This window comes from Oncorhynchus gorbuscha, linkage group LG11 (assembly GCF_021184085.1).
Source record: "Oncorhynchus gorbuscha isolate QuinsamMale2020 ecotype Even-year linkage group LG11, OgorEven_v1.0, whole genome shotgun sequence".
Taxonomy (NCBI): domain Eukaryota; kingdom Metazoa; phylum Chordata; class Actinopteri; order Salmoniformes; family Salmonidae; genus Oncorhynchus; species Oncorhynchus gorbuscha.
In genome coordinates, this window is record NC_060183.1 from 41,349,374 (window position 1) to 41,374,407 (window position 25,034).

The window sequence follows — 25,034 nt, forward strand, 5'->3', positions numbered from 1 at the left end:
GGATCGGTCCAAAATGCAGTGTGATGATGATTCATGATATAATTTTAATGAAGGAAAAAACAATACAAGCGGAAATGTCAAAATAATGAAAAGTGAAAACCGAAACAGCCCCATCCATAGACTAATTAGACACCCCACAAATTTCCAAGACAAAAAACACACCACAATAACCCATGTCACACCCTGGCCTGACAAAATAAATAAACAAAACACAAAATACTAAGACCAAGGCGTGACAGAACCCCCCCCCCCTAAGGTGCGGACTCCCGGACGCACCTCAGAACCACAGGGAGGGTCTGGGTGGGCGTCTGTCCATGGTGGCGGCTCCGGCTCGGGACGTGGACCCCACTCCATAAATGTCATAGTTCCTCCCCCTCGCCTCCTGGGATAATCCACCCTCGCCGCCGACCATGGCCTAATAATCCTCACCCAGAACCCCACTGGACTGAGGGGCAGCTCGGGACTGAGGCAGCTCGGGACTGAGGGGTAGCTCTGGACTGAGGGGTAGCTCGGGACTGAGGGGAAGCTCGGGACTGAGGGAAAGCCCGGCACTGAGGGAAAGCCCAGCACTGAGGGAAAGCCCAGCACTGAGGGAAAGCCCAGAAAGCCCAGCACTGAGGAAGAGGGAAGCTCAGCACTGGTTGGAGCGGATCTGGAAGCTCAGGCAGGTAGATCTGGAAGAGTCTGGTTGACTGCAGATCCTGGCTGACTGGCAGATCTGGATGAGTCTGGCTGACTGGCAGATCTGGAAGAGTCTGGCTGACTGGCGGATCTAGCTGCTCTGGCTGCTCCATGCAGACTGGCAGCTCTGGCTGCTCCATGCAGACTGGCAGCTCTGGCTGCTCTATGCAGACTGACAGCTCTGGCTGCTCTATGCAGACTGGCAGCTCTATGCAGACTGGCAGCTCTGGCTGCTCCATGCAACCTGGCAGCTCTGGCTGCTCCATGCAGACTGACAGCTCTGGCTGCTCTATGCAGACTGGCAGCTCCATGCAGACTGGCAGCTCTGGCTGCTCCATGCAACCTGGCAGCTCTGGCTGCTCCATGCAGGCTGGCAGCTCAGGCTGCTCCATGCAGGCTGGCAGCTCAGGCTGCTCCATGCAGGCTGGCAGCTCTGGCTGCGCTGAACAGGCAGGAGACTTCAGCAGCGCTGTAGAGGAGGAAGGCTCTGGCAGCGCTGAACATGCGGGAGACTCCGGCAGCGCAGGAGAGGAGGAAAGCACTGGCTGCGCTGAACAGGCGGGAGGCTCCGGCAGCGCTAAACAGGTGGGAGTCCCCGACAGCACTGGAGAGGAGAAAGGCTCTGGCTGCGCTGAACAGGCGAGGCGCACTGAAGGCCTGGTGCGTGGTGCTGGAACTGGTGGTACTGGACCGAGGACACGCACAGGAAGCCTGGTGCGGGGAGCTGCCACCGGAGGACTGGTGTGTAAAGGTGGCACAGGATGGACCGGACCGTGAAGGTGTACTGGAGAGCCTGAGAGCAGGGCTGGCACAGGATGTGCAAGGCTAGGTAAGTCCACAGGAGGCCTAGTGCGTGAGGCTGGCACAATTTTCACCAGCCGACTAACACGCACCTCAGGACGAGTATGGTGCGCTGACCCAGGTGCCATTAAATCCCCGACACGCTCCGTCGGGCGAATATCGTATCTAAAGCACCAAACTAGCAACTCCCTCATTACTCTCTCCTCCACTTTCCCCATGAACTCCTTCACAGTCTCTGCTTCGCTCACCTCTAACACCGGCTCTGGTTCTGGTCTCCTCCTTGGCTCCTCACGATAAACAGGGAGAGTTGGCTCAGGTCTGACTCCTGACTCTGCCACACTCTCCCTGAGCCTCCCCCCAATACATTTTTGGGGCTGACTCTCGGGTTTTCTTCTGCGCCGTCGTGCTTGTTTCTCCAACTCCATTCTCCTATAACCCTCTTCGCACTGCTACAGCGAATCCCAGGCGGGCTCCGGTACTCTCCCTGGGTCGACCGCCCACCTGTCTATTTCCTCCCAAGTAGTGTAGTCCCGATATTGTAGCTCCTGCTGCCGCTGTTGCTTCTCCTCATACCAGCGCCTCTCATCTCTCTCCGCCTCCAGTTCTTCTTTGGGGCGGCGATATTCTCCAGGCTGATCCCAGGGTCCTTCTCCGAACAATTCATCCTCCCATGTCCGTTCCTCCTTTCGCTGCTTCTGCTGTCGCTGTTGCCTGTTACCACGCCACTCGGTCCGGGTGTGGTAGGTGATTCTGTAACGGCGTTCTTCTATCTCCTCCTCTGATGAGAGATAGAACAAGGATCGGTCCAAAATGCAGTGTGATGATGATTCATGATATAATTTTAATGAAGGAAAAAACAATACAAGCGGAAACGTCAAAATAATGAAAAGTGAAAACCCGAAACAGCCCCATCTGGTGCAAACACAAAGACAGGAACAATCACCCACGAAAACACTCACAGAATATGGCTGCCTAAATATGGCTCCCAATCAGAGACAACGATAATCACCTGACTCTGATTGAGAACCGCCTCAGGCAGCCATAGACTAATTAGACACCCCACAAAACCCCAAGACAAAAAACACACCACAATAACCCATGTCACACCCTGGCCTGACCAAATAAATAAAGAAAACACAAAATACTAAGACCAAGGCGTGACAAGTACGCAAGTATAAACACCATGGGACCACACAGCGGTCATACCGCTCAGGAAAAAGATGTGTTCTGTCTCCTAGAGATGAACGTACTTTGTAGCGAAAAGTTCAAATCAATCACAGAACAACAGCAAACGATCTTGTGAAGATGCTGGAGGAAACAGGTTCAAAAGTATCTATATCCACAGTAAAACGAATCCAATATTGACATAACCTGAAAGGCTGTTCTTCAAGGAAGAAGCCACTGCTCCAAAACCGCCATAAAAAAGCCAGACTACAGTTTGCAACTGCACATGGGGACAAAGATGTTACTTCTTGGATAAATGTCTTCTGGTCTGATGAAACAAAAATACAACTGTTTGGCCATAAAGACCATCGTTATGTTTGGAGGAAAAAGGGGGAGGCTTGCAAGCCGAAGAACACCTTCCCAACTGTGAAGCACCGGGGTGGCAGCATCATGTTGTGGCGGTGCTTTGCCGCAGGAGGGACTGGTGCACTTCACAAAATAGATGGCATCATGAGGCATCAAAATGATGTGGATATATTGAAGCAACATCTCAAGATATCAGTCAGGAAGTTAAAGCTTGGTCACAAATGGGTCTTCCAAATGGACAATGACCCCAAGCATACTTCCAAAGTTGTGGCAAAATGGCTCAAGGACAACAAAGTCAAGGTATTGGAGTGCCCATCACAAAGCCCTGACCTCAATCCTATAGAACATTTGTGGGCAGACCTGAAAAAGCGTGTGCGAGCAAGGAGGCCTACAAACCTGACTCAGTTACACCAGCTCTGTCAGGAGGAATGGGCCAAAATACACCCACCTTATTGTGGGAAGCTTGTGGAAGGCTACCTGAAACGTTTATACAGTTGATGTCGGACGTTTATCATCATTTTCCTCCCATGATTCCATCTATTTTGTGAAGTGCACTAATCCCTCCTGAAGCAAAGCACCCCCACAACATGATGCTGCCACCCCCTTGCTTCACAGTTGGGATGTTGTTTTTTGACTTGCAAGCCTCCGCCTTTTTCCTCCAAACATAACGATGGTCATTATGGCCAAACAGTCTATTTTTGTTTCATCAGACCAGAGGACATTTCTCCAAAAAGTACGATCTTTGTCCCCATGTGCAGTTGCAAACCATAGTTGTCACGACTTCCGCCGAAGTCGGTTCCTCTCCTTGTACGGGCGGCCATCGAACTCACAACTCTGGCATTGCTACTGCCATACGAATTGAGTCACGTATAGGACCACTACAATACGTAAGTACAATACAATACAGTAAAATACAATACATGATGATTACAATACAGGTGGAAAGTTTCACAATTGCCATGAGCATACCACCCTCCTTCAGGCCATGGATGAGGCATGCAATGACATCAGTCCAGACCTGCAGTATGTCCGGCTTGGATGCGTCATGCACAAAGGTTTTTCACCAGGTGCATGAACGATGAGGACATTTACTGTGCTGTTGATGAGAACCTATGGCCAAATGCTCAAGACAGGCTTGATGCAAACTACCGTCTGCTGAACGTTGTTTCTTTCATTCATTTCATTTGATTACAGTGCACCTATGTTGTAATTATATCTGAACAATACATTTCTTTTTTGCATCAATTATCAAACCTTTGATCACAATGCCATAGAATGATGGACATTTGATGTTCAGTCAATTTGAATGGTTAGTGCAAGTGTATTGCCTAATGTCAAAACAGTATAATGTACTGTAATTTACAATACCGTAGCATGTTACATTCAAAGGGCAATTTTCAATCATCGAGCGCTCTATAAGGACTATAAGGTTCTATCTGAAAAAAAGATGATTCTGAAATAATTGGCTTTAAAGTTCCAAACCCTTGTTGATTTGTTTGGTGTCAGAATTGTTTTCCTTGTCTTCTTTTGAACTTAACATGAATTTGGATCATTTGGAGTACTATGTATGTGGAGAACGTTGAACAGAACAGGGCTATGTCAATAACACAAAATAAACTGGTAGAACCTTGTATCTTGTATTTTTATGCGATTAGGTTAACTGGTTGTTAAAATAACTCAATAGAAAATATTTGTTTATTAAATCAATGAACTCATGACATTTCACTCTAAACTTATATTGTTAATCAATGGTTGTGGGGTGAAAGATGTCTTCAAACTAAATAAATGCACAATAATACGCTTTGAATATGAGACTTGCTGGGTTGAAGTTTTTGAAATTCACCACATACTTGAGAGAATAGCACCAAAGTGATTGAAAAAATCTCTAATGTAGCTTTGAGAGGAGCATTGATGTCTGAATAAGTTTAAAAACTGATATGCTCTTCGGAAAATACTGTATATGTCCTTATTGAATAAGGGACAACAGTGTCGGGAAGGAATAGGAATCTACCAAATCAAATCAAATCCTTTAATGAATTAAGTCAGTCAAAGTCATAGGACTAGAACTAGAACCAGTCAAATATTTGGACACACCTACTCTCGTTCAAGGCTTTTTCTTTATTTTTTACTATTTTCTACATTGTAGAATAAGAGTGAAGACATCGAAACTATGAAATAACACAAATGGAATCATGTAGTAACCAAAAAAGTTTGAAACAAATCAAAATATATTTTAGATTTTAGATTCTTCAAAGTAGCCACCCTTTGCTTTGATGACAGCATTCTCTCAAACAGCTTCACCTAGAATGCTTTTCCAACAGTCTTGAATGCTGAGCACTTGTTGGCTGCTCTTCCTCCAATCTGCGGTCCAACTCATCCCAAACCATCTCAATTGGGTTGAGTGTCATGCATAGGTCTAATAGGTGGCAGGGAAGTCAGGCGCAGGAGAGTCAAATGGAGTGTAAATATGGAGTCTTTTCATAAAGTTCCAAGAGTATGCTCCATAACAATAAATGCACAAGCAAACAAAACATGGGTACGAGGACCCGACGCGCACCTATACAAACAATAACACTACACTGACAATAAATCAATCTCTGACAAAGACATGAGGGGAAACAGAGGGTTAAATACACAACAGGTAATGAATGGGATAGAAAAAAGGTGTGTGGGAAGACAAGACAAAACCAATGGAAAATGAAAAAAGGATCAATGATGGCTAGAAGACCGGTGACGTCGAACGCCGAGCACCGCCCGAACAAGGAGAGGCAATGACTTCGGCAGAAGTCGTGACATTGAGGTCGGGTGATTGTGGAGGCCAGGTCATCTGATGCAGCACTCCATCACTCTCCTTCTTGGTCAAATAGCCCTTCCAGAGCCTGGAGGTGTGTTGGGTCATGATAGTCCCACTAAGCTCAAACCAGATGGGATGGCGTATCGCTGAAGAATGTTGTGGTATCCATGCTGGTTAAGTGTGCCTTGAATTCTAAATAAATCACAGATAGTGTCACCAGCAAAGCACCCCCACACCCTCACACCTCCTCCTCCATGTTTCACGGTGGGAACCACACATGCAGAGATCATCCGTTCACCTACTCTGCATCTCACAAAGACACGGCGGATCAGACCAAAAGACAGATTTCCCCTGGTCTAATGTCCATTGCTCATGTTTCTTGGTCCAAGCAAGTATCTTCTTCTTATTGGTGTCCTTTAGTAGTGGTTTCTTTGCAGCAATTCAACCATGAAGGCCTGATTCACTCAGTCTCCTCTGAACAATTGATGTGGAGATGTGTCTGTTACTTGAACTCAGTGAAGCATTTATTTGGGCTACAATCTGAGGTGCAGTTAACTAATGAACTTTACCTCTGCAGCAGAGGGTCTTCCTGGGTCTTCCTTTCCTGTGGCGGTCCTCATGAAAGCCAGTTTCATCATAGCGCTTGATGGTTTTTGCGACTGCACTTGAAGAAACTTTCAAAGCTCTTGAAATGTTCCGGATTGACTGACCATCATGTCTTAAAGTAATGATGGACTGTTGTTTCTCTTTGCTTATTTGAGCTGTTCTTGCCATAATATGAACTTGGTATTTTACCAAATAGAGCTATATTCTGTATACCCCCCTACCTTGTCACAACACAACTGATTGGCTCAAACGCATTAAGAAGGAAAGAAATTCCATAAATTAACTTTTAACAAGGCATACCCGTTAATTTAAAAGCATTTCAGGTGACTACCTCATGAAGCTGGTTGAGAGAATGCCAAGAATGCAAAGCTGTCATTAAGGTAAAGGATGGCTACTTTGAAGAATCTCAAATATACAATATATTTTGATTTGTTTAACACGTTTTTGGTTACTAGTAGTTAAAAATAGTAGAAAATAGTCATCAAACGTAGAAAATAGTAAAAAAAATAGTAAAAAATAAAGAAAAATAAATAGTAAAAAAAAAATAAAGAAAAAAAATAGTAAAAAATAAAGAAAAAGCCTTGAATGAGTAGGTGTGTCCAAACTTTAGAATAGTACTAAAAAAATCTCTATATATTTTATGCAGAATTTCCAGATTCATGTCAGCCATGTTCTCATTGCATGTGAGATTCTTGGAGGGAGAAAGAGAGGACAGGGCATGGTTTATTCAATGGAATTTCAGCCTGATGAAAAGATACAGGCTGGAAAAAAGATTGTAAGGACCATATTAACATAATTAGTTATTAAAATTTAAATTGAGAGACTGTACAATGACACGAATATACAGAATCATATTTAAAACATGAACGGCTGTATTTCTGAGAAAAGATATGCGTAATATGTATATGTGTGCATTTATTATAAAGTGTGTGTGTGTTTGCATGTGTCTGCGCGCACGTGCACTTATCTGTATGTGTGGATCACTGTATATTTCTCCCCAGCACCCCACTGCTCCTCCCATGCTGAGAGAATAGGCTCAGTCATCCCAGAGCCTGCCTGGCTGTGTCTGCCTGTCACTGCAGGGTGAGATGAGACAATGGGAAAATATTCAGACACCAGGCTCATATCACTCACCCAGCGTGGAGAAACTGCCGTGTGCAAGCATTGGCAGACGGTAATGTAACTGTAAGTGGATGCTAACATATACGAGAGGAAAATCATTAGATGGAACATAAGAATTTTGAAGGGGTTTTATTGTAGCTGATGGTAGACTTATGAGAAAAAAACAAAGCTGTTAAGAGAAGAAACATACAGAGGTATACCAGAGGTATGCCAACACCAACACAGCACAAGGCTAGCTCTGTGGGCATTGATGATGATAATAACTACTGTATAAACATCACTATGCACCATTTTGTGCCAGGTATACTCAATTATTTGAAGGAAGTAGCAGCAGAGCTGAAATAAAACAGTCAAGTCAAAACAGAGAATCAAAATGGCCGATGACACAGAAAAGCCAGAGTAGGGTCTGTAAACAAACATAGTCCAGTTAATGGCTGCCTGTCTCACAATGAAGAAATCAAACAATACTAAGCTGATCAGAGGCATAGCCACGGGAAGTAGGGGTGCTGAGAGGTGCTGCAGCCCTCCCTGAAAAATCTGAATAAAAACAAAAAATGTATTAAATAACACAAAAGTAGTGCACCTTTCATTCAGAACCTAAATTGAACCTAACTTCAACGTCTGAAGTCGTTTTGCTTTCTAAGATTTTTGCAGGGGCATATTTTTTTTGGTCTGGCCTATGGCAGAAAAATGCCAAGGATGGCCCTGCCTGTCCATTTCTCTGTTATTGTCATTCTAATGGAATCCAGAAAGAACAAAACCCTGTCCTCAAACATTTAAAGATGCAAAGACACAAAACATCCACATCAAATTAAATATTTTTCTTGATCAAATAACATGGAAAACAACCACTTTTTGTGCAGTAGTAATTTACCATCCTTAAAACAACACTTAATGAAAATGTGCATTACTGCACTGTACATAGGCTGGTCATCTATGGTTGTACCTGTAGACTTTCCATCACCGTGAAGAAAAACAATGACCAATAAAGTCATTGAATACATTGAGACATCAAGTGGTTTGTGATGATACGATGTGGCTCAGTTGGTAGAGCATGGTGCTTGCAATGCTAGGGTTGTGGGTTTGATTCCCATAGGGTACCAGTATGAAAATGTATACTCTCCCTACTGGAAGTAGCTCTGTATAAGAGTGTCTACTAAAATGGAAGAAGAATAATCTTTTCAGTTTTCACATAGAAATACGTTGCACTAGCAAAGTATGTCAAGAAACTGGAAAACATATCAAGCACGTATTTATGTATTATCAGACTCAAGTTACAAATACTGGTAAACACCCAAACATATTTAGTTGACATTTTTTCACAAAAATAAAAAAACTGGGCCATTACTAGTCCTGCATTAGAAGACCAATATAGACGTCTTCAGTGTGGACATTATTTTTCTGCAGTTTTTTTGCAGCACCCCCAAACTACTTCCCGCGACTATGATCAGAGATTTGCCAACACATCAGTGGCCAGCCCTGTTGCTTCATTTAAATGCTTTCAGGACCTGTCAGATCAGATGAGTTTGTTTTGGCTGGAAATACTCAGATCAATTATCCTGATTAGGGCAGCAGTTACCCACATGGTGGTGTTTATGAGGCCCGAGTTGGACCCAAGCACACACACACTTTTCTAAATATCCAAAACCACACAAACATGCACGCGCTGTCCCCCTTGTTAAAAATGTATTTTCTTTTCTGGATGGCTTTCACTTGGCTGACCCGTGTCACCAACACACAAACAATTCAGTACAACACAACTTTATTTCTCCCCTGGGGACAAAACAGAAGGACACTTCTGGGTTCCCCCTGGCTCTCTCCACACTCTATCGAGCTGTGAATCACACTGGGAGATGCCTTGGCATTTCTGCAGGTTAACCATGAGAAATGACCTCTTTTGCACCGTCGATTCCTGCCTGCCTTCAGGGGAGTAGAGAGGCAGGGCAGGGCTGTCCGTTAAGGCCCAGTGACAGCAGCTGGGGGACTTGGTCTGTCTTGTTCCTGTGTAATTACTCATCTCAGTAAGGGGAGAAATGGTAACATGGGGATCTGTCCTTGTGTAACATTGCTGTTGATTGGAATAAGACTATTAAAATAATAAAACATTTGAAGATAAACCATAGAAAATAAAATAAGATCTAAGATATAGGGAGAAAGAGCTGAATTATCCTGCCCTGATATGCAGATGGGTCAATATTCATTGTGAAACATACAGTAAATAACCTACAGATAACCGTAAATAAACCTGAAAAATAGACTTGCCAAAAACATGTTCCAGAATCAATTTGTGATATATTGCAGACTAAGCAAATGGCTAGGACTACTTCACAAGTTAATTATATAGGTGTATCCACTACTAATTAAGCTGTTGTAAATCTTGTCACGGGCCAAGTTCCAGTCTTTCCCCCCCCAGAAACATGCATTATGGTTAAAGGAGGTGATCCAAATACACAGCTTTTGTTTCCCAACAAGGAACGTCTGCTTCCAGCCTTCAGGCCTGATAACCACATTCCTTTGGAACTGTAGCCTACGTCACAGAGGGCGTCTCTGTGTTCCGAGCACGCCCGCCCCCTCTCCACGAGGCCTGGCCAACTGACAGTTACAATCACTGTCTTCACCCAACGGCTTCACCCGCTTTAATCCCCCCCTTCACCTCCGTTTTGTCGTGTTTTGCGGCCACGAATGCCTTCTCCGTCCGTCAATCACGAGGGAAATATCCATGGGCGCCAACCAATTTCACTACACCGCCTTTAAATCCTGAACGAAAAAGATACGTTTTCCCGGCCCCCTCTCAGCTCCTGTCCGAGCCGTCCGCCTCACAAAGGATTTGCAGACGTTCGGGAATTCCGCGTTTCATTCCTTTTTTTAGAGCAGGATAGGCCCGCCCCTTTCTTCATTTGTCAACAGAAAGAGGATTTGACAACACTGCGAAAGGACCGCCCATCATGCCCAAATAAGGTTAATTTGCCCATACACGGCAAACAATCGATTTGAGTGTAACATTTTCCCTTCCTTATCCCGTTTATATGGTAGGTTCACTTCCGCCGTTGATGTTAAAGCAGTGCTATCATGGCGGAGCGCGTTCAGCAGCCCCCAGCCAAACGGCTCTGCTGTAGACCGGGTTATAATACGAATTGTAGACAGGGACAACGGGCCGGGGGTACGTTATGTGGCGGTTCGGGTGCGGCCCAAGGTGGGTCGAGCAAAACCCTGAGTCCGGAGTCTCTGTTGGATATCTCGGCCCGGAAAGTGGCCGAGAAGTGGCCGTTTCAACGGGTAGAGGAGCGTTTTGAACGGATCCCGGAGCCTGTACAGAGAAGGATCGTTTACTGGTCGTTCCCCAGGAGTGAACGGGAGATCTGCATGTATTCTTCGTTCAATACGGGGGGAGAGGACAGTGGAACTAGCGGGGAAAATAGTGATGAGACGCGGCTGCCTTTCAGACGAGGTATCGCTCTGTTGGAGAGCGGCTGTGTGGACAACGTATTGCAAGTCGGTGAGTGGATGGACCCAAGCGTATGAAAAATAACGTTATTTTATTTATTGAGTTTTCATGGCAAACAACCAGAGTTTGAAATATTTCTCAAAAGCACCAAGAAATGAAAAAGGAAGTGTGTTGAATTAGGTTTCAACAAAGGATTGAATGAGGCGACAAAGGGAGCTTTTACATCGCGGATACGTTGGCGAGGCTCCTTTTTTTTTACTAAAACCAAAATGCATTCCTCTAACAATAGAAATAGCTATTATTAGCCTATGCACAGTTGTCTATGCTCTATGCCGATACATTTAGCCCAAATGTCTATGTAGCATAATACATGTGTTTGCTTATGCATGACGGGATTTTTTTGTTGTTGTTGCTTGGGTGAAAAATAACCATTACGGAAGTAAACGGTGGGATTTAATAAATGTGCCCGTATACTTGGCTCGCATTCGAACATTTGGTTCATATACGCATTTAGCCAGCCTCAAATAGTTAAAAAAATATACTTTCAACTGAAAGGGGCGATGCTTTTCTGGGCACTGTGTGTCGAGAAGACGTTCAGGGCTGAACCTTGTCGACTGTGTTTATTTTCCGAAGTGAAAGGCATGGGGGAGGTTTTCTGGCTAAGCCAGGCTAGAACATAGAGCTCTCAGCTGAATTGACAGTTCTTTCTACATATATGCCAAACTATTTCATAACTAGAAATATGTTTAGTGAAACAATAACACAGCAGCCTGTCGTGCATTCAAAGCATTTTCTATTTGAGTAGCTGCGAAATAGCAGTATTTCATGTTGTTTTCGTAACACAGCCTTGACTGGGTGTCGTATTTACCCAGTGCGCATATCAAACAGCCGTGAGGCATTCCGAATGAAAGTATTGGTACTTTGTTCCCATTTTCATGTTAATTTGTGTCTTTTCAGCTTCCTGTCATCCTCCAAAGGGAAGGCAAACAACAAACGCGACTTTAATTTATTTTTACTGCTATTTGGGAAAAGGGTGGGAGAAATGGCGATTTAAAGCCACATAGACTATTTTTAAATGGACATTGATATGCACCAATTTGCAGCTAATTGGGTCAAGTGTGTTTCTTTCTTTCACTGTTGTTTTACTAAATGTTCTGACACCAGGAAAACACTGACACATAATTGTAATAATCACCAGCAGGCCCTACCTACCAAAACGTGCATATATGTGTGAATCAAATGAATGCATGGCCATGTATTTTACCCCCTGCCTGACGGTAAGCTACCTGCTGGGTTCCCTCTGTATTCCAACTCATATGCCACCTTAGTTAGTTCATTAGGGCTCTCCGTCCCCGCCCTGGGAAAGCGTTCAGCGTTCTAATCCCATTACTCTATGTGGTTAATCTGAATTGTAATGCAATCTGCAAACGTAATTTTCTGCATGGCCATCCATCCCTCTCTGTCCCCTCCTCCCTCTGAACGTGTCGCAGTGGCTTGGCTGGGCTTTGTGCCCTAGCCACAGTGCCAACAGGGCGCCAGGCTGCTGACTATATAACACATACTATAGGCCCAGGCAGGCCTGTGTCTTTGTCTAGTATATATGCTAAATAAAATACAAATGAATAAATAGGCAAAGCACAGCTACAGTATCTACTCTAGTCTCTCTACTCTTTATTGGGGAAGAAATAATAAGGTGTATATATACATTAGAATGCAGTGTCATTTTTCTTCACCCAAAACCACGTTAAGGAATATGATTTTGCCTGCCAATAATGTACTAATAATATGGTGGTTAAACAGGCAGTTAACCTAAACATATTCTCTGTGTGTGTGAGCTTGCACACGATAGCACATAGTGCTCAATCTGCATGCTAGCAATGGAGAATGACAGCAGAAATTGTGCCAGGAAGTGATAAATAAAAGATGCAATCTTCCCTCGCGGGCTGCAGCTAGGGAAGGGAGAAGAGAGCGAAGGAGAGCAGAAAAGACTGGGTCGCTGTGATCAGACCTGGGAGAGAAGATCAGTTACACATCTGTTTGGCACACATCCATATGTACAGTATAGTATACAGTACACAACCTCTCTACACAGGAAACACACACACAGTACATGTGTAGGTTAACTGCCTGCGTAACAACCATATTATTATTATTATTACATTATTCCTTAACATGGTTTTGGATGAAAAAAGGACATACTGCATTCTATGGTATATATGACTCCGCTAAACACCCTGACGGTCACTGTCAAGTGTCCCAAGCAGTATGGTTCATCCCAAGGCCATAGGAGAGGCCTATCTGGCCTGCTCAGGTCCTGCTGATTGGAAAGCTGCTTATCTGATAGCCAACCCATAGTAAACATGTCATGAACACGATTGCCTCGACGCACGCGCGCACACACACACCACACACACACCACACACACACCCGACAGGATATGGCTGCCCGGCGCTTCTCTCTCTCTCCTCAGAGATCTATCCACTGCTGTTAGCAGTCTATGAACACCGACACGTTGCAGTGTGTGTCTGTGTGAATAAATACACGTGTGTCTGTGTGTTCGCTATGCAAGCACGTGCAGGCCAACCAGAGGCCTTTTCCATATGGGCATGTGACACACAGTACAGTGATAAGACGGATCTAGAGTAGAAAGGGAAAGTGGACGGAAAAGAAAGAATATGAAGAGAGAACTATTAGCCTATTGATAACCAATGAATTCCTACAGGCCTACAAGGTTATTATTATTATGCATTATCTTGTCATCGTCCAATAACGGGGCTAGAAATATTATAAGTGTGTAATACACCATTGTCTTTCTATTCACAAATACATTATTAATGTCTGTGGTGTATATCATTGATCAAACATTTATAACCTCATTATTAGAAGTTGATATTCATTATCCCCTTTTATAAATACATTATCCTGGCCTCTCTGAGCATATGTTTTGTCAACATTTATTCAGCTTGTAGAGCAGCTCTTACGCTCCTCCCACAACACCCCACAGGGCTGCGTTAAACCCCTCCCCCTCTCCTTTACCTCCATTACCTCGTCTTGCTCTCTGTCTCCCGCACTCTCTCTCTGTCTGTTTCCATCTGTTCTAGGAGGCCAGGGTTTGTCAACACTGATCCTATTAGCTGCGAGTGTCTTGTCTTATTGATGGGGAATATGGCCTCTAGCTCCTCCCCCCTACTCCTTACTCATCTACTGCTGAGTCAGAACATTGGGGGATTCGAGTGAGATGTTGTGGTGTGCGCGTTTGGGGGGGGGTGATGTCGTCTTCTGGTTATGATTATCACATTCTTGAGAGGTTTTATAGGGAAGTTTTACTCTTAGTGAAGTTGTTTTGAATTTTTTGTCGACGGATTGCAGACAATTGGGAGGTACGTGTACCTGTGACTCGCTCTCAGTATCAGTAGTGTTGTTTGGAGATTTAACATGACCTGACATTACAGGTGAATATGTTGCTAGATAAAGATACAAGCATAAAGATACAAGACGTGCGTGCGGCAACGTTGCCTCTGACGATATGACACAGGGCCAGAAAGGGGAACGTTGGGGTTGCAACTTCATCCAAAAATGATTGGCATTAAGGCTGTCCGACATAAGATATGCGAGTGATGTAGACCCAGCCTATCATCAGGCAGGGAGCCGGGCCTGTTTTTTTTAGTTGTTGTGTAAACCCCAGCAGCATTTACACTTTTCTCTGTCAGTGGGCTGAGCTCTTTATAACCATGCAGGCCCTTCGCACCGCTAGTCATGCATGGCAGCATAGCACACTGCCATTTTAAGCCCAGAAATGCCAGAATCCACATATCAGGGCCAAGGTCTACAGGCTTGAACCTAACTGCCTGGCGGTTTCTCTGTCCTCTGAAGTGACTTCATTTCTGTCTCCCGCCCTTCTTCTGTGCTGATCTGAGAGAGATGAGCCGGTGAAAGGCATGATGGGCCTCCGCCGTGCCGCTTTGACCCGGCAACTCTTTTCAGGTCCGTACAGTTGGAGAGGACGCAGAGGGTGTGTGTGTGTGTGTGAGATAAATGAGTCAGCTGTGCTGCTCCTACTGTCCCTCCCTGCTTCACCAAGCTAAGAATAGTGCGTTTGGCGACTCATAATAAAACCACTCTGTCTTGTGTGTTTCTGTTAGATACTTCTTTATTTAGAGCTTCTATTCTGTACATCTCACTTATTCAGCCTACAGCTACTTTCTGTTCTGTTCACCCCAGGCTAACAGCATGAGAACATCACTGAGATTACTGAGGTTATCATCACTCATTCAATATTATATTACAGCGCTTCACTGTGAGGAAGACGTGGCTTCATTTAAAAGGAGTGTGTGTGTATGTGTGTGGCTCTACCCTGGCTCTACCCTGACTCTACCCTGACTCTACCCTGACTAACCCAGTGCGCTACCCCTCCAGAAGGCCCTGGATAGGCATGCGTGGACATTTCTGACATTTCGTACACAGAAGTGCAGAATTTAATACTTGGCACTTAAATCTGGCATGGGCCTGTTGAGGTAGAGGCTGTAGGGGCACTGGGTTGATGAGGTTGAGGGGAGGAGAGGACAGGCAAGGTATGAAGGGCATACTTAGGGGGAACTCCATATCAAAGCCGGAGCTGTTATAGCTGGTGATCCTCTGATGTTTCATAGACACGGGAAAGAGGAAGGCACACTGGTGCAGATATAGATAGACCCAGCCTTCCGCATTGTTCCTTTTCATCCTGACATGTGAGGCTTCAGTGCATCCTGTTGGTCAGTGGTTCGAGCTGGGAGCTGTGGTCGGGTCCTGGCGTGGAGGATGGCGGAGTGTCACCCCACAGTGAAATCTCACCTCGCGTCTTCAGACCACAGACTCTGACACAGGGCATCGATGTCCCCCTGCTACATCTAGCTAAAACCAGACTACAGCGCGGTACACTCGCACTCGTTTAGATTGGAGCTCCTACAGCAACCTTCCTTGTTCCTCTTGAAAGGACCTCTGACGACTCCTTCTGGACCTAAGACTCGTAGCCTGACCTAAAGGATGCCTTTTTTTTGTGCACAGATCAGCCTTTATTTATCCCATGCGTTTATTTAGAATGCCATTTTGCTACTGACACACAGAACCCTATGTTCATTGTAGTGTTAGCCAGAAGGCCAATGTTCAGTGTGCCAGAAGGCTAACGTTTTGATCCAGACAAGGTTTAGTAGTAAAGGAAGTCCAGGATGGCAGAACAGGCTTGATATGATCTCCAGCTACCAGACCAGTGTTCAGAGTAATAATGCTATAATGGTAGAACAATGTCACATTGTTTAATAATGACACGTTCATATCCTCCATCGTGTCTCAGTCAGACCAGTATTGACCTTTCCCTTCCTATCATTATGGCTGCTCCTGTTCACACTCATTAGCAGCTAAGTACCTCAGTTAAGAGGTCTGCACACACACACACACACACACACACACACACACACACACACACACACACACACACACACACACACACACACACACACACACACACACACACACACACACACACACACACACACACACACACACACACACACACACACACACACGCTCCCTGACCCCCAACCCAAGTGCTTTGAAGTGTGGAGTGTCATATGGAATCTATATAACACACACCTGTACATATGGCAGAGTTCTATACAGCCGGTTATGGCTCACACACCAGACAATGCCTTATGGGGATATGTACGGTATGAGTGGGGGAGGCTGGCTAGGCTTTAGTAGTGTGTGTCTGATTGTTATGTGAGAGATGTGGCCCAGCCTGTTGGTGAATTCCACTGTGGTAGAGGGGGAGTTTGATTTTGAAATGATGGTGTTGAACACACAATAGAATACACTGAATAGAATGTACATAACAGAATGGAGACTAGAGAATAGTGTACACTGAATAGAATGTACATAACAGAATGGAGACTAGAGAATAGTGTACACTGAATAGAATGTACATAACAGAATGGAGACTAGAGAATAGTGTACACTGAATAGAATGTACATAACAGAATGGAGACTAGAGAATAGTGTACACTGAATAGAATGTACATAACAGAATGGAGACTAGAGAATAGTGTACACTGAATAGAATGTACATAACAGAATGGAGACTAGAGAATAGTGTACACTGAATAGAATGTACATAACAGAATGGAGACTAGAGAATAGTGTACACTGAATAGAATGTACATAACAGAATGGAGACTAGAGAATAGTGTACACTGAATAGAATGTACATAACAGAATGGAGACTAGAGAATAGTGTACACTGAATAGAATGTACATAACAGAATGGAGACTAGAGAATAGTGTACACTGAATAGAATGTACATAACAGAATGGAGACTAGAGAATAGTGTACACTGAATAGAATGTACATAACAGAATGGAGACTAGAGAATAGTGTACACTGAATAGAATGTACATAACAGAATGGAGACTAGAGAATAGTGTACACTGAATAGAATGTACATAACAGAATGGAGACTAGAGAATAGTGTACACTGAATAGAATGTACATAACAGAATGGAGACTAGAGAATAGTGTACACTGAATAGAATGTACATAACAGAATGGAGACTAGAGAATAGTGTACACTGAATAGAATGTACATAACAGAATGGAGACTAGAGAATAGTGTACACTGAATAGAATGTACATAACAGAATGGAGACTAGAGAATAGTGTACACTGAATAGAATGTACATAACAGAATGGAGACTAGAGAATAGTGTACACTGAATAGAATGTACATAACAGAATGGAGACTAGAGAATAGTGTACACTGAATAGAATGTACATAACAGAATGGAGACTAGAGAATAGTGTACACTGAATAGAATGTACATAACAGAATGGAGACTAGAGAATAGTGTACACTGAATAGAATGTACATAACAGAATGGAGACTAGAGAATAGTGTACACTGAATAGAATGTACATAACAGAATGGAGACTAGAGAATAGTGTACACTGAATAGAATGTACATAACAGTATGGAGACTAGAGAATAGTGTACACTGAATAGAATGTACATAACAGAATGGAGACTAGAATAGTGTACACTGAATAGAATGTACATAACAGAATGGAGACTAGAGAATAGTGTACACTGAATAGAATGTACATAACAGAATGGAGACTAGAGAATAGTACACTGAATAGAATGTACATAACAGAATGGAGACTAGAGAATAGTGTACACTGAATAGTGTACACAGAATGAATAGAAAGTGTACACTGAATAGAATGTAATAACAGAATGGAGACTAGAGAATAGTGTACACTGAATAGAATGTACATAACAGAATGGAGACTAGAGAATAGTGTACACTGAATAGAATGTACATAACAGAATGACTAGAGAATAGTGTACACTGAATAGAATGTACATAACAGAATGGAGACTAGAGAATAGTGTACACTGAATAGAATGTACATAATAGAATGGAGACTAGAGAATAGTGTACACTGAATAGAATGTACATAACAGAATGGAGACTAGAGAATAGTGTACACTGAATAGAATGTACATAACAGAATGGAGACTAGAGAATAGTGTACACTGAATAGAATGTACATAACAGAATGGAGACTAGAGAATAGTGTACACTGAATAGAATGTACATAACAGAATGGAGACTAGAGAATAGTGTACACTGAATAGAATGTACATAACAGAATGGAGACTAGAGAATAGTGTACACTGAATAGAATGTACATAACAGAATGGAGACTAGAGAATAGTGTACACTGAATAGAATGTACATAACAGAATGGAGACTAGAGAATAGTGTACACTGAATAGAATGTAGATAGGATAATGCAGATCGTCTAGACAGACTTGTTTAATGAGGCTATTGTTTGGATAGGGTTTCAGAAAACCAGAATGGTAGTAGTGATATACACACATTTTCTCTCTCTCTCTCACGCACACACCTACATTCACACACTGCAGTGCACGTGAACCCGGCGGCCCTACCAGATACAGTATATGCACCGATTTAATGCTGGCTATAATTATCTGCCCAATCAATGTTCTGGAGTGCACCCCCCGAACGAACACACACACACACACACACACACACACACACACACACACACACACACACACACACACACACACACACACACACACACACACACACACACACACACACACACACACACACACACACACACACACACACACACACACACACAGAGAGCAAATGGAGACTCTTTTGTTTGTGCCTCATATGATCAATTTGTATTGAAGCTGCAGTAGGAATAGGCAGTGAACCGAGGCATAACTGCACCACACAGAAAGGGGCATCACTCACAGAAAAGTATAGATCTGGACAACCTACATAAATATGAAGCATTTTCGAGACCTCCAAGTTAATCTGAAATACATTACCAACAGGCAGAGGTGGAGATGTGGACCTATTTAGTTTTTTCTTAGATTGGTAAATATTTCATAAGATTGTGGCAAAGAAAATACTGTATGTGCTAGTATTGTAGTGGTTCTGCAGTAGTGCTAGTTCAAGTGGGAGGCTGAAAGAGAGAGGCCAATGGGAGGGAGGGATTACAGTAAAAGCGAGTGGGAAAAGAGGTATAGAAAGGAGAGGGGGAGGAAGAGAGGCTGCCAGGATAGATTTTTATTTAGTAATAGGCACAGAGCTGTAGTTGCAGTGTACAGTGAAATCTGAGCTCCAACAGTTTAGGTGTGAATTAACCAAAAAAAAAAAATAATAATAATAATAATAATATATACATGTTTACAACTGACAATGATACATGTAAATGTCCATCGGGGTGTGGGCATGTGGTTTGACCATTTCAGCTCCTCAGAGACGTATCTCCATGGCTGACCCGTTGAGGAGGATGGTTACTAGCCTGGTACCTCCTGAACTCCACAATCAGCTCCTTTTGTTTTGCTGATGTTGAAGGGGAGGTTGTTTACCTGGCACCACACCGTCAGAGTGCCTACCTCCCTGTCAGCCGTCTCGTCGTAGTTGGTAATCCGGCCTACTACTGTCGTGTCGTCAGCAAACTTGATGATGGAGTTGGAAGAGACCACACAGTCAAGGGTATACAGGAAGTACAGGAGAGCGGATTGGAGAGGGTGGAGTGTGTTGGGGAGGGAGGAAGTGATGTGGTCTTAGACTGGCCTCTCAAAGCACTTCATGATGACAGAAGTGAGTGCTGCGGGTCAGTAGTCATTCAGTTCAGTTACTTTCCCTTTCTTGGGCACTGGGATGATAGTGGACGTCTTGAAGCAGGTCGGGATAACGGCCTGAGCCAGAGAGAGATTGAAAATGTCCAAAAACACAACAGCTCCCCCGCGACAGTTTGTTCAGGGTCCAATGAAGATCTTGGGGCGGGATGTACACAGCCATGGAGATAATCCCTGAGAACTCTCTCGGAAGGCAAAAAGGGCGACGTTTGATGACCAAGTATTCCAAGTCGGGAGAGCAGAATCTTGCAGGTGCCTGTACGTTTCCACTGTCGCCCCACTTGTTATTGGTCATAAAGCAGAGCCCTCCGCCATTATTCTGGCCAGAGAGAACCCTCTTCCTATCAGCTGGATGAACGGTTAAACCCGCGGGTTGTATGTAATCCGTTTGGATGTCGGAGGAAAGCCACGTTTCAGAAAAACAGAATGTGTTGCAGATTTCTATGTCCCTCTGGAAGTACGTTAAGTTTATTCGCCGATGATTGAACATTTGCGAGTAGCCTGCTCGGTAATGGAGGACGGGTCGCCCGGTGTTTCAACCTCACTAAGACCCCCCCCCCACGTCGCCGTCTTTGTTTCCTTCTCCGGTAGGACCACCAGGCATCCCTGCACCCCACCAAAGCAGCTAGACCATTGTTCCACCGTCTCTGGGAAGGTCGGGTAGACCGTAGCACCCATTGATGCATATTCCTATAGTTCTACCTGGGTGCATGAAGTAATGCACAAAAACAAACTGAGTAAGAACATCTAGATCAACACTAGAAAAAGTAGAAACCCGCAATGTTTTGTAGGAGCTGGAGGGGAGGCGCCATCCGTCAGCGCCATCTTATTCTGTTGAATAGAGGTGGAGGTGAAAAGTTTCCTCTGGTATTGTGTCCCGTGTGTAAATCCTGTCTAGTTTTCCTGTTTCGTTCTGAGTTTTGGAGTTCTGCCTAGGTATTTTCCATCTCTGTGTCAGACTCTGTGTGGAATGTGGCTGAAATTCCCAAACAACACAATTTACCCCCTGCGTCCTGGATTCAGGAGGAAAAGTACAGATGAGAGCGAAAGCAAACGCACACACACACACACACACTGCATAATGGTAGGTGAATGTTTGTCTCTGCAGTCAGCAGGTGTGTGTATGTGTGTTTTAGCTGTGTGTGTGTGGTAGGGTTTTTTCTCTTTTGTTAGGCTACTGTTTGATCAATCTCATAGACCTGAAGGTTTGTTTTCCTCTCTATCTCTCCATCTCTCTCATCCTGACCTGTATCCCTCCACCATAACTCTGTCCATCGTTAACCTTCATCAGAGGGGAGGATGGGAGAGGGGAAAGCAGATGTACCCCAGTCTAGATTTTGTCTCTCACTTCTTATCAGATGTACAGACCCCATCTATTACCCCATTATCACACACACACACACACACACACACACACACACACACACACACACACACACACACACACACACACACACACACACACACACACACACACACACACACACACACACACACACACACACACACACACACACACACACACACACACACACACACACACACACACACACACACACACACGGGTGCTGCTACTGACAACTAGTAAACACACTGTCACCCATTGGCCTCCCTTAAAGGGAATGTGTGTCTGTAGAGGATTATTTGTTCCCACAGAGCGCTGAGCAAGTCAAAGCCTGCCGCTCCTAAAGCGTCATGGGAATACTGGGCCCCATGGAATGGTCTCCAAAGAACAACAAACTCAACACCCAACCAACTCTGGCAGCATGGAACTCTGGGACTATGGAACTAGAACCCCTATCTGGGCCAACAACTACCTGCCTGCCTGCAACATTCCAAGCACATCATGCATGACACTATTCCGGAACAGGGTCCTCCCTTCCAGCATTGGGGAACATCCCACATGTATTTTTATGGGCACAAGCACTGTTCATGACACAAACTCTTGTTTTCATGTCTTTATTGAACACACTGTGTAAACATTCACAATGCAGGGTGGAACAAGTATGTGAACCCTTGAATTTAATAACTGGTTGACCCTCTTTTGGAAGCAATAACCTCAACCAAACGTTGCGAATCAGACCTGCACAATAAGGAATTTTGGACCATTCCTCTTTACAAAACTGTTTCAGTTCAGCAATATTCTTGGGATGTCTGGTGTGAACTGTTCTCTTGAGGTCATCCCACAGCACCTCAATCGGGTTGAGGTCAGGACTCTGACTGGGCCACTCCAGAAGGACTATTTTGTTGCCATTCTGTTGTTCATTTACTTCTCTGTTTTGGATTGTTGTCCTGTTGCATCACCCAACTTCTGTTGAGCTTCAATTGGAGGACCGATAACCTTACAAAATGTCTTGATAAACTTAGGAATTCATTTTTCTGTCGATGGTAGCAAGCTGTCCAGGCCCTGAGGCAGCAAAGCAGCCCCAAACCATGATGCTCCCTCCACCATACTTTACAGTTGGTATGAGGTTTTGATGTTGGTGTGCTGTGCCATTTTTTTCTCCACACATAGTGTGGTGTGTTTCTTCCAAACAACTCAACTGTAGTTTCAGCTGTCCCCAGAATATTTTGCCAGTAGCGCTGTGGAACATCCAGGTACACTTTTGTAAACTTCAGACGTGCTACAATGTTTCTTTTGGACAGCAGTGGCTTCTTCTGTGGTATCCTCCCATGAACACCAATCTTGTTTAGTGTTTTACGTATCGTAGACTCGTCAACAGAGATGTTAGCATGTTCCAGAGATTTCTGTAAGTCTTTAGCTGACACACTAGGATTCTTCTTAACCTCATTGAGCGTTCTGCACGGTGCTCTTGCAGTCATCTTTACAGGACAGCCACTCCTAGGGAGAGTAGCAACAGTGCTGAACTTTCTCAATTTATAGACAATTTGTTTTATCGTGGACTGATGAACATCAAGTGTTTTAGAGATACTTTTGTAACCCTTTCCAGCATTATATGCAAGCCATCAATTCTTCATTTTAGGTCTTCTGAGATCTCTTTTGTTCGAGGCACGGTTCACATCATAATTGTAAATAGCAAGCTCAAATTTTGTGAGTGTTTTTATAGGGCAAGGCAGCTCTAACCAACATCTCCAGTCTCCTCTCATTGATTGGTCTCCAGGTTAGCTGACTCCTGACTCCAATTAGCTTTTGGACTGACAATATTTAAATGATGTATTCAATATACATTACATTTACATTACATTTAAGTCATTTAGCAGACTCTCTTATCCAGAGCGACTTACAAATTGGTGCATTCACCTTATGGCATCCAGTGGAACAGTCACTTTACAATAGTGCATCTAAATCTTAAAGGAGGGGGAGAAGGATTACTTATCCTATCCTAGGTATTCCTTAAAGAGGTGGGGTTTCAGGTGTCTCCGGAAGGTGGTGATTGACTCCGCTGTCCTGGCGTCGTGAGGGAGTTTGTTCCACCATTGGGGGGCCAGAGCAGCGAACAGTTTTGACTGGGCTGGGCGGGAACTGTATAGACAAGAAAAATACAATAATGTGTGTGTTATTAGTTTAAGCACACTGTGTTTGTCTATTGTTGTGACTTCGATGAAGATCAGATCAAATTTGATGACCAATTTATGCAGAAATCCAGGTAATTCCAAAGGGTTCACTTTTTCTTGCCACTGTGTGTACTGACTAACATGACAAGAGGAACTGATGATGCACTACCTCGTTTCCAAATTGCACCTTGTACATGCTACTATTACGACGTTCAGGAGTTAATTTAAAGCCGGACTGAGTCCCTTACCCCACAGTTTGGGATGCAGAATACCTGTTATACCTATGCAGATGAGAGCTTCTATGAGCAATGCTTACCTTTTTAATGTGATGGGTTGCACTCTCTCTCTCTCTCTCTCTCTCTCTGATTGTTAATCAGAAGGTGCTTATGAGCAATACTTACCTGTTAATGGGAGCTTAGCAGAGTGATCCATCACAGGCATGTTACCGCTGCTGCTCTTCCTAATGAAGACTGATGGCCTTATCACTATTGCAGGGAGGGAGGGGGAGAGAGGGGTGTGTGTCGAGGAGGGAGCGGAATGAGTAAATACCACCCTCAAACAACTACTCCCTCTTTCCGTCCCCCCTCTCCTCTCACCTCTATCCGCCCAACACCTATTTTAGAATGTCACCCTGGGTTTTCCATCCTCTCGTTTCGCACACATCCCTAGCTCTCCTCTCCTCTCCTCTCTCGGAATAGAAACAGTGCTGGCATGTTTAGGTGCCAGATCTCTACCCCACTGTGTCCCTTCTCTGTGTGTGTGTGTGGGACACTTTGTGCGTCACACACGTCAGGATGTCAGCCGTATGACCGGTGTGTTTAGCCAGCATCCGGGGGAAGGACAGGGGATGGCCATAGAGGATGGTAGGTACCAGGTAGGTGCCTCGGGTGGTACCCTGTGTTTGGACCTGGTGTTGGCTGTGTATGACTCCGTCTGTTCCTGCTCTTTATTTATAGAACACTTCTACTGAGCCTATGGAGAGACCTGATGGCCGACTTTACCTCGTCAAACACACCAGTGTGTGTGTGCTCACCGACCCCCTGAACCCCCAGTTACCTATTAGCAGTCATATCCTGCTTCCGCCTGGGATCTCTCTCTCTCTCTCTCTCTCTCTCTCTCTCTCTCTCTGTCTCTGTCTCTGTCTCTGTCTCTGTCTCTCTCTCTCTCTGGCTCTCTCTCTCTGGCTCTGTCTCTGTCTCTCTCTCTCTCTGGCTCTCTCTCTCTGGCTCTCTCTCTCTGGCTCTCTCTGTCTCTGTCTCTCTCGCTCTCGCTCTCTCTCTCTCGCTCTCTCTCTCTCTCTCTCACTCTCATGACGGAT

General features: G+C 44.4%; 1 protein-coding gene across 1 annotated transcript in view; it reads left to right on the forward strand.

The window, feature by feature from the left end:
• Positions 1-10,274: 10,274 nt before the first annotated feature.
• LOC124048650 (zinc finger SWIM domain-containing protein 6-like) overlaps positions 10,275-25,034 on the forward strand; it is a 57,052-nt gene continuing 42,292 nt past the window's right edge. The window contains exon 1 of the mRNA XM_046369637.1: positions 10,275-11,030. Within this exon, the coding sequence (XP_046225593.1) occupies positions 10,604-11,030 (427 nt within the window). The 5' untranslated portion in view covers positions 10,275-10,603. The remainder of the gene's footprint in view (positions 11,031-25,034) is intronic.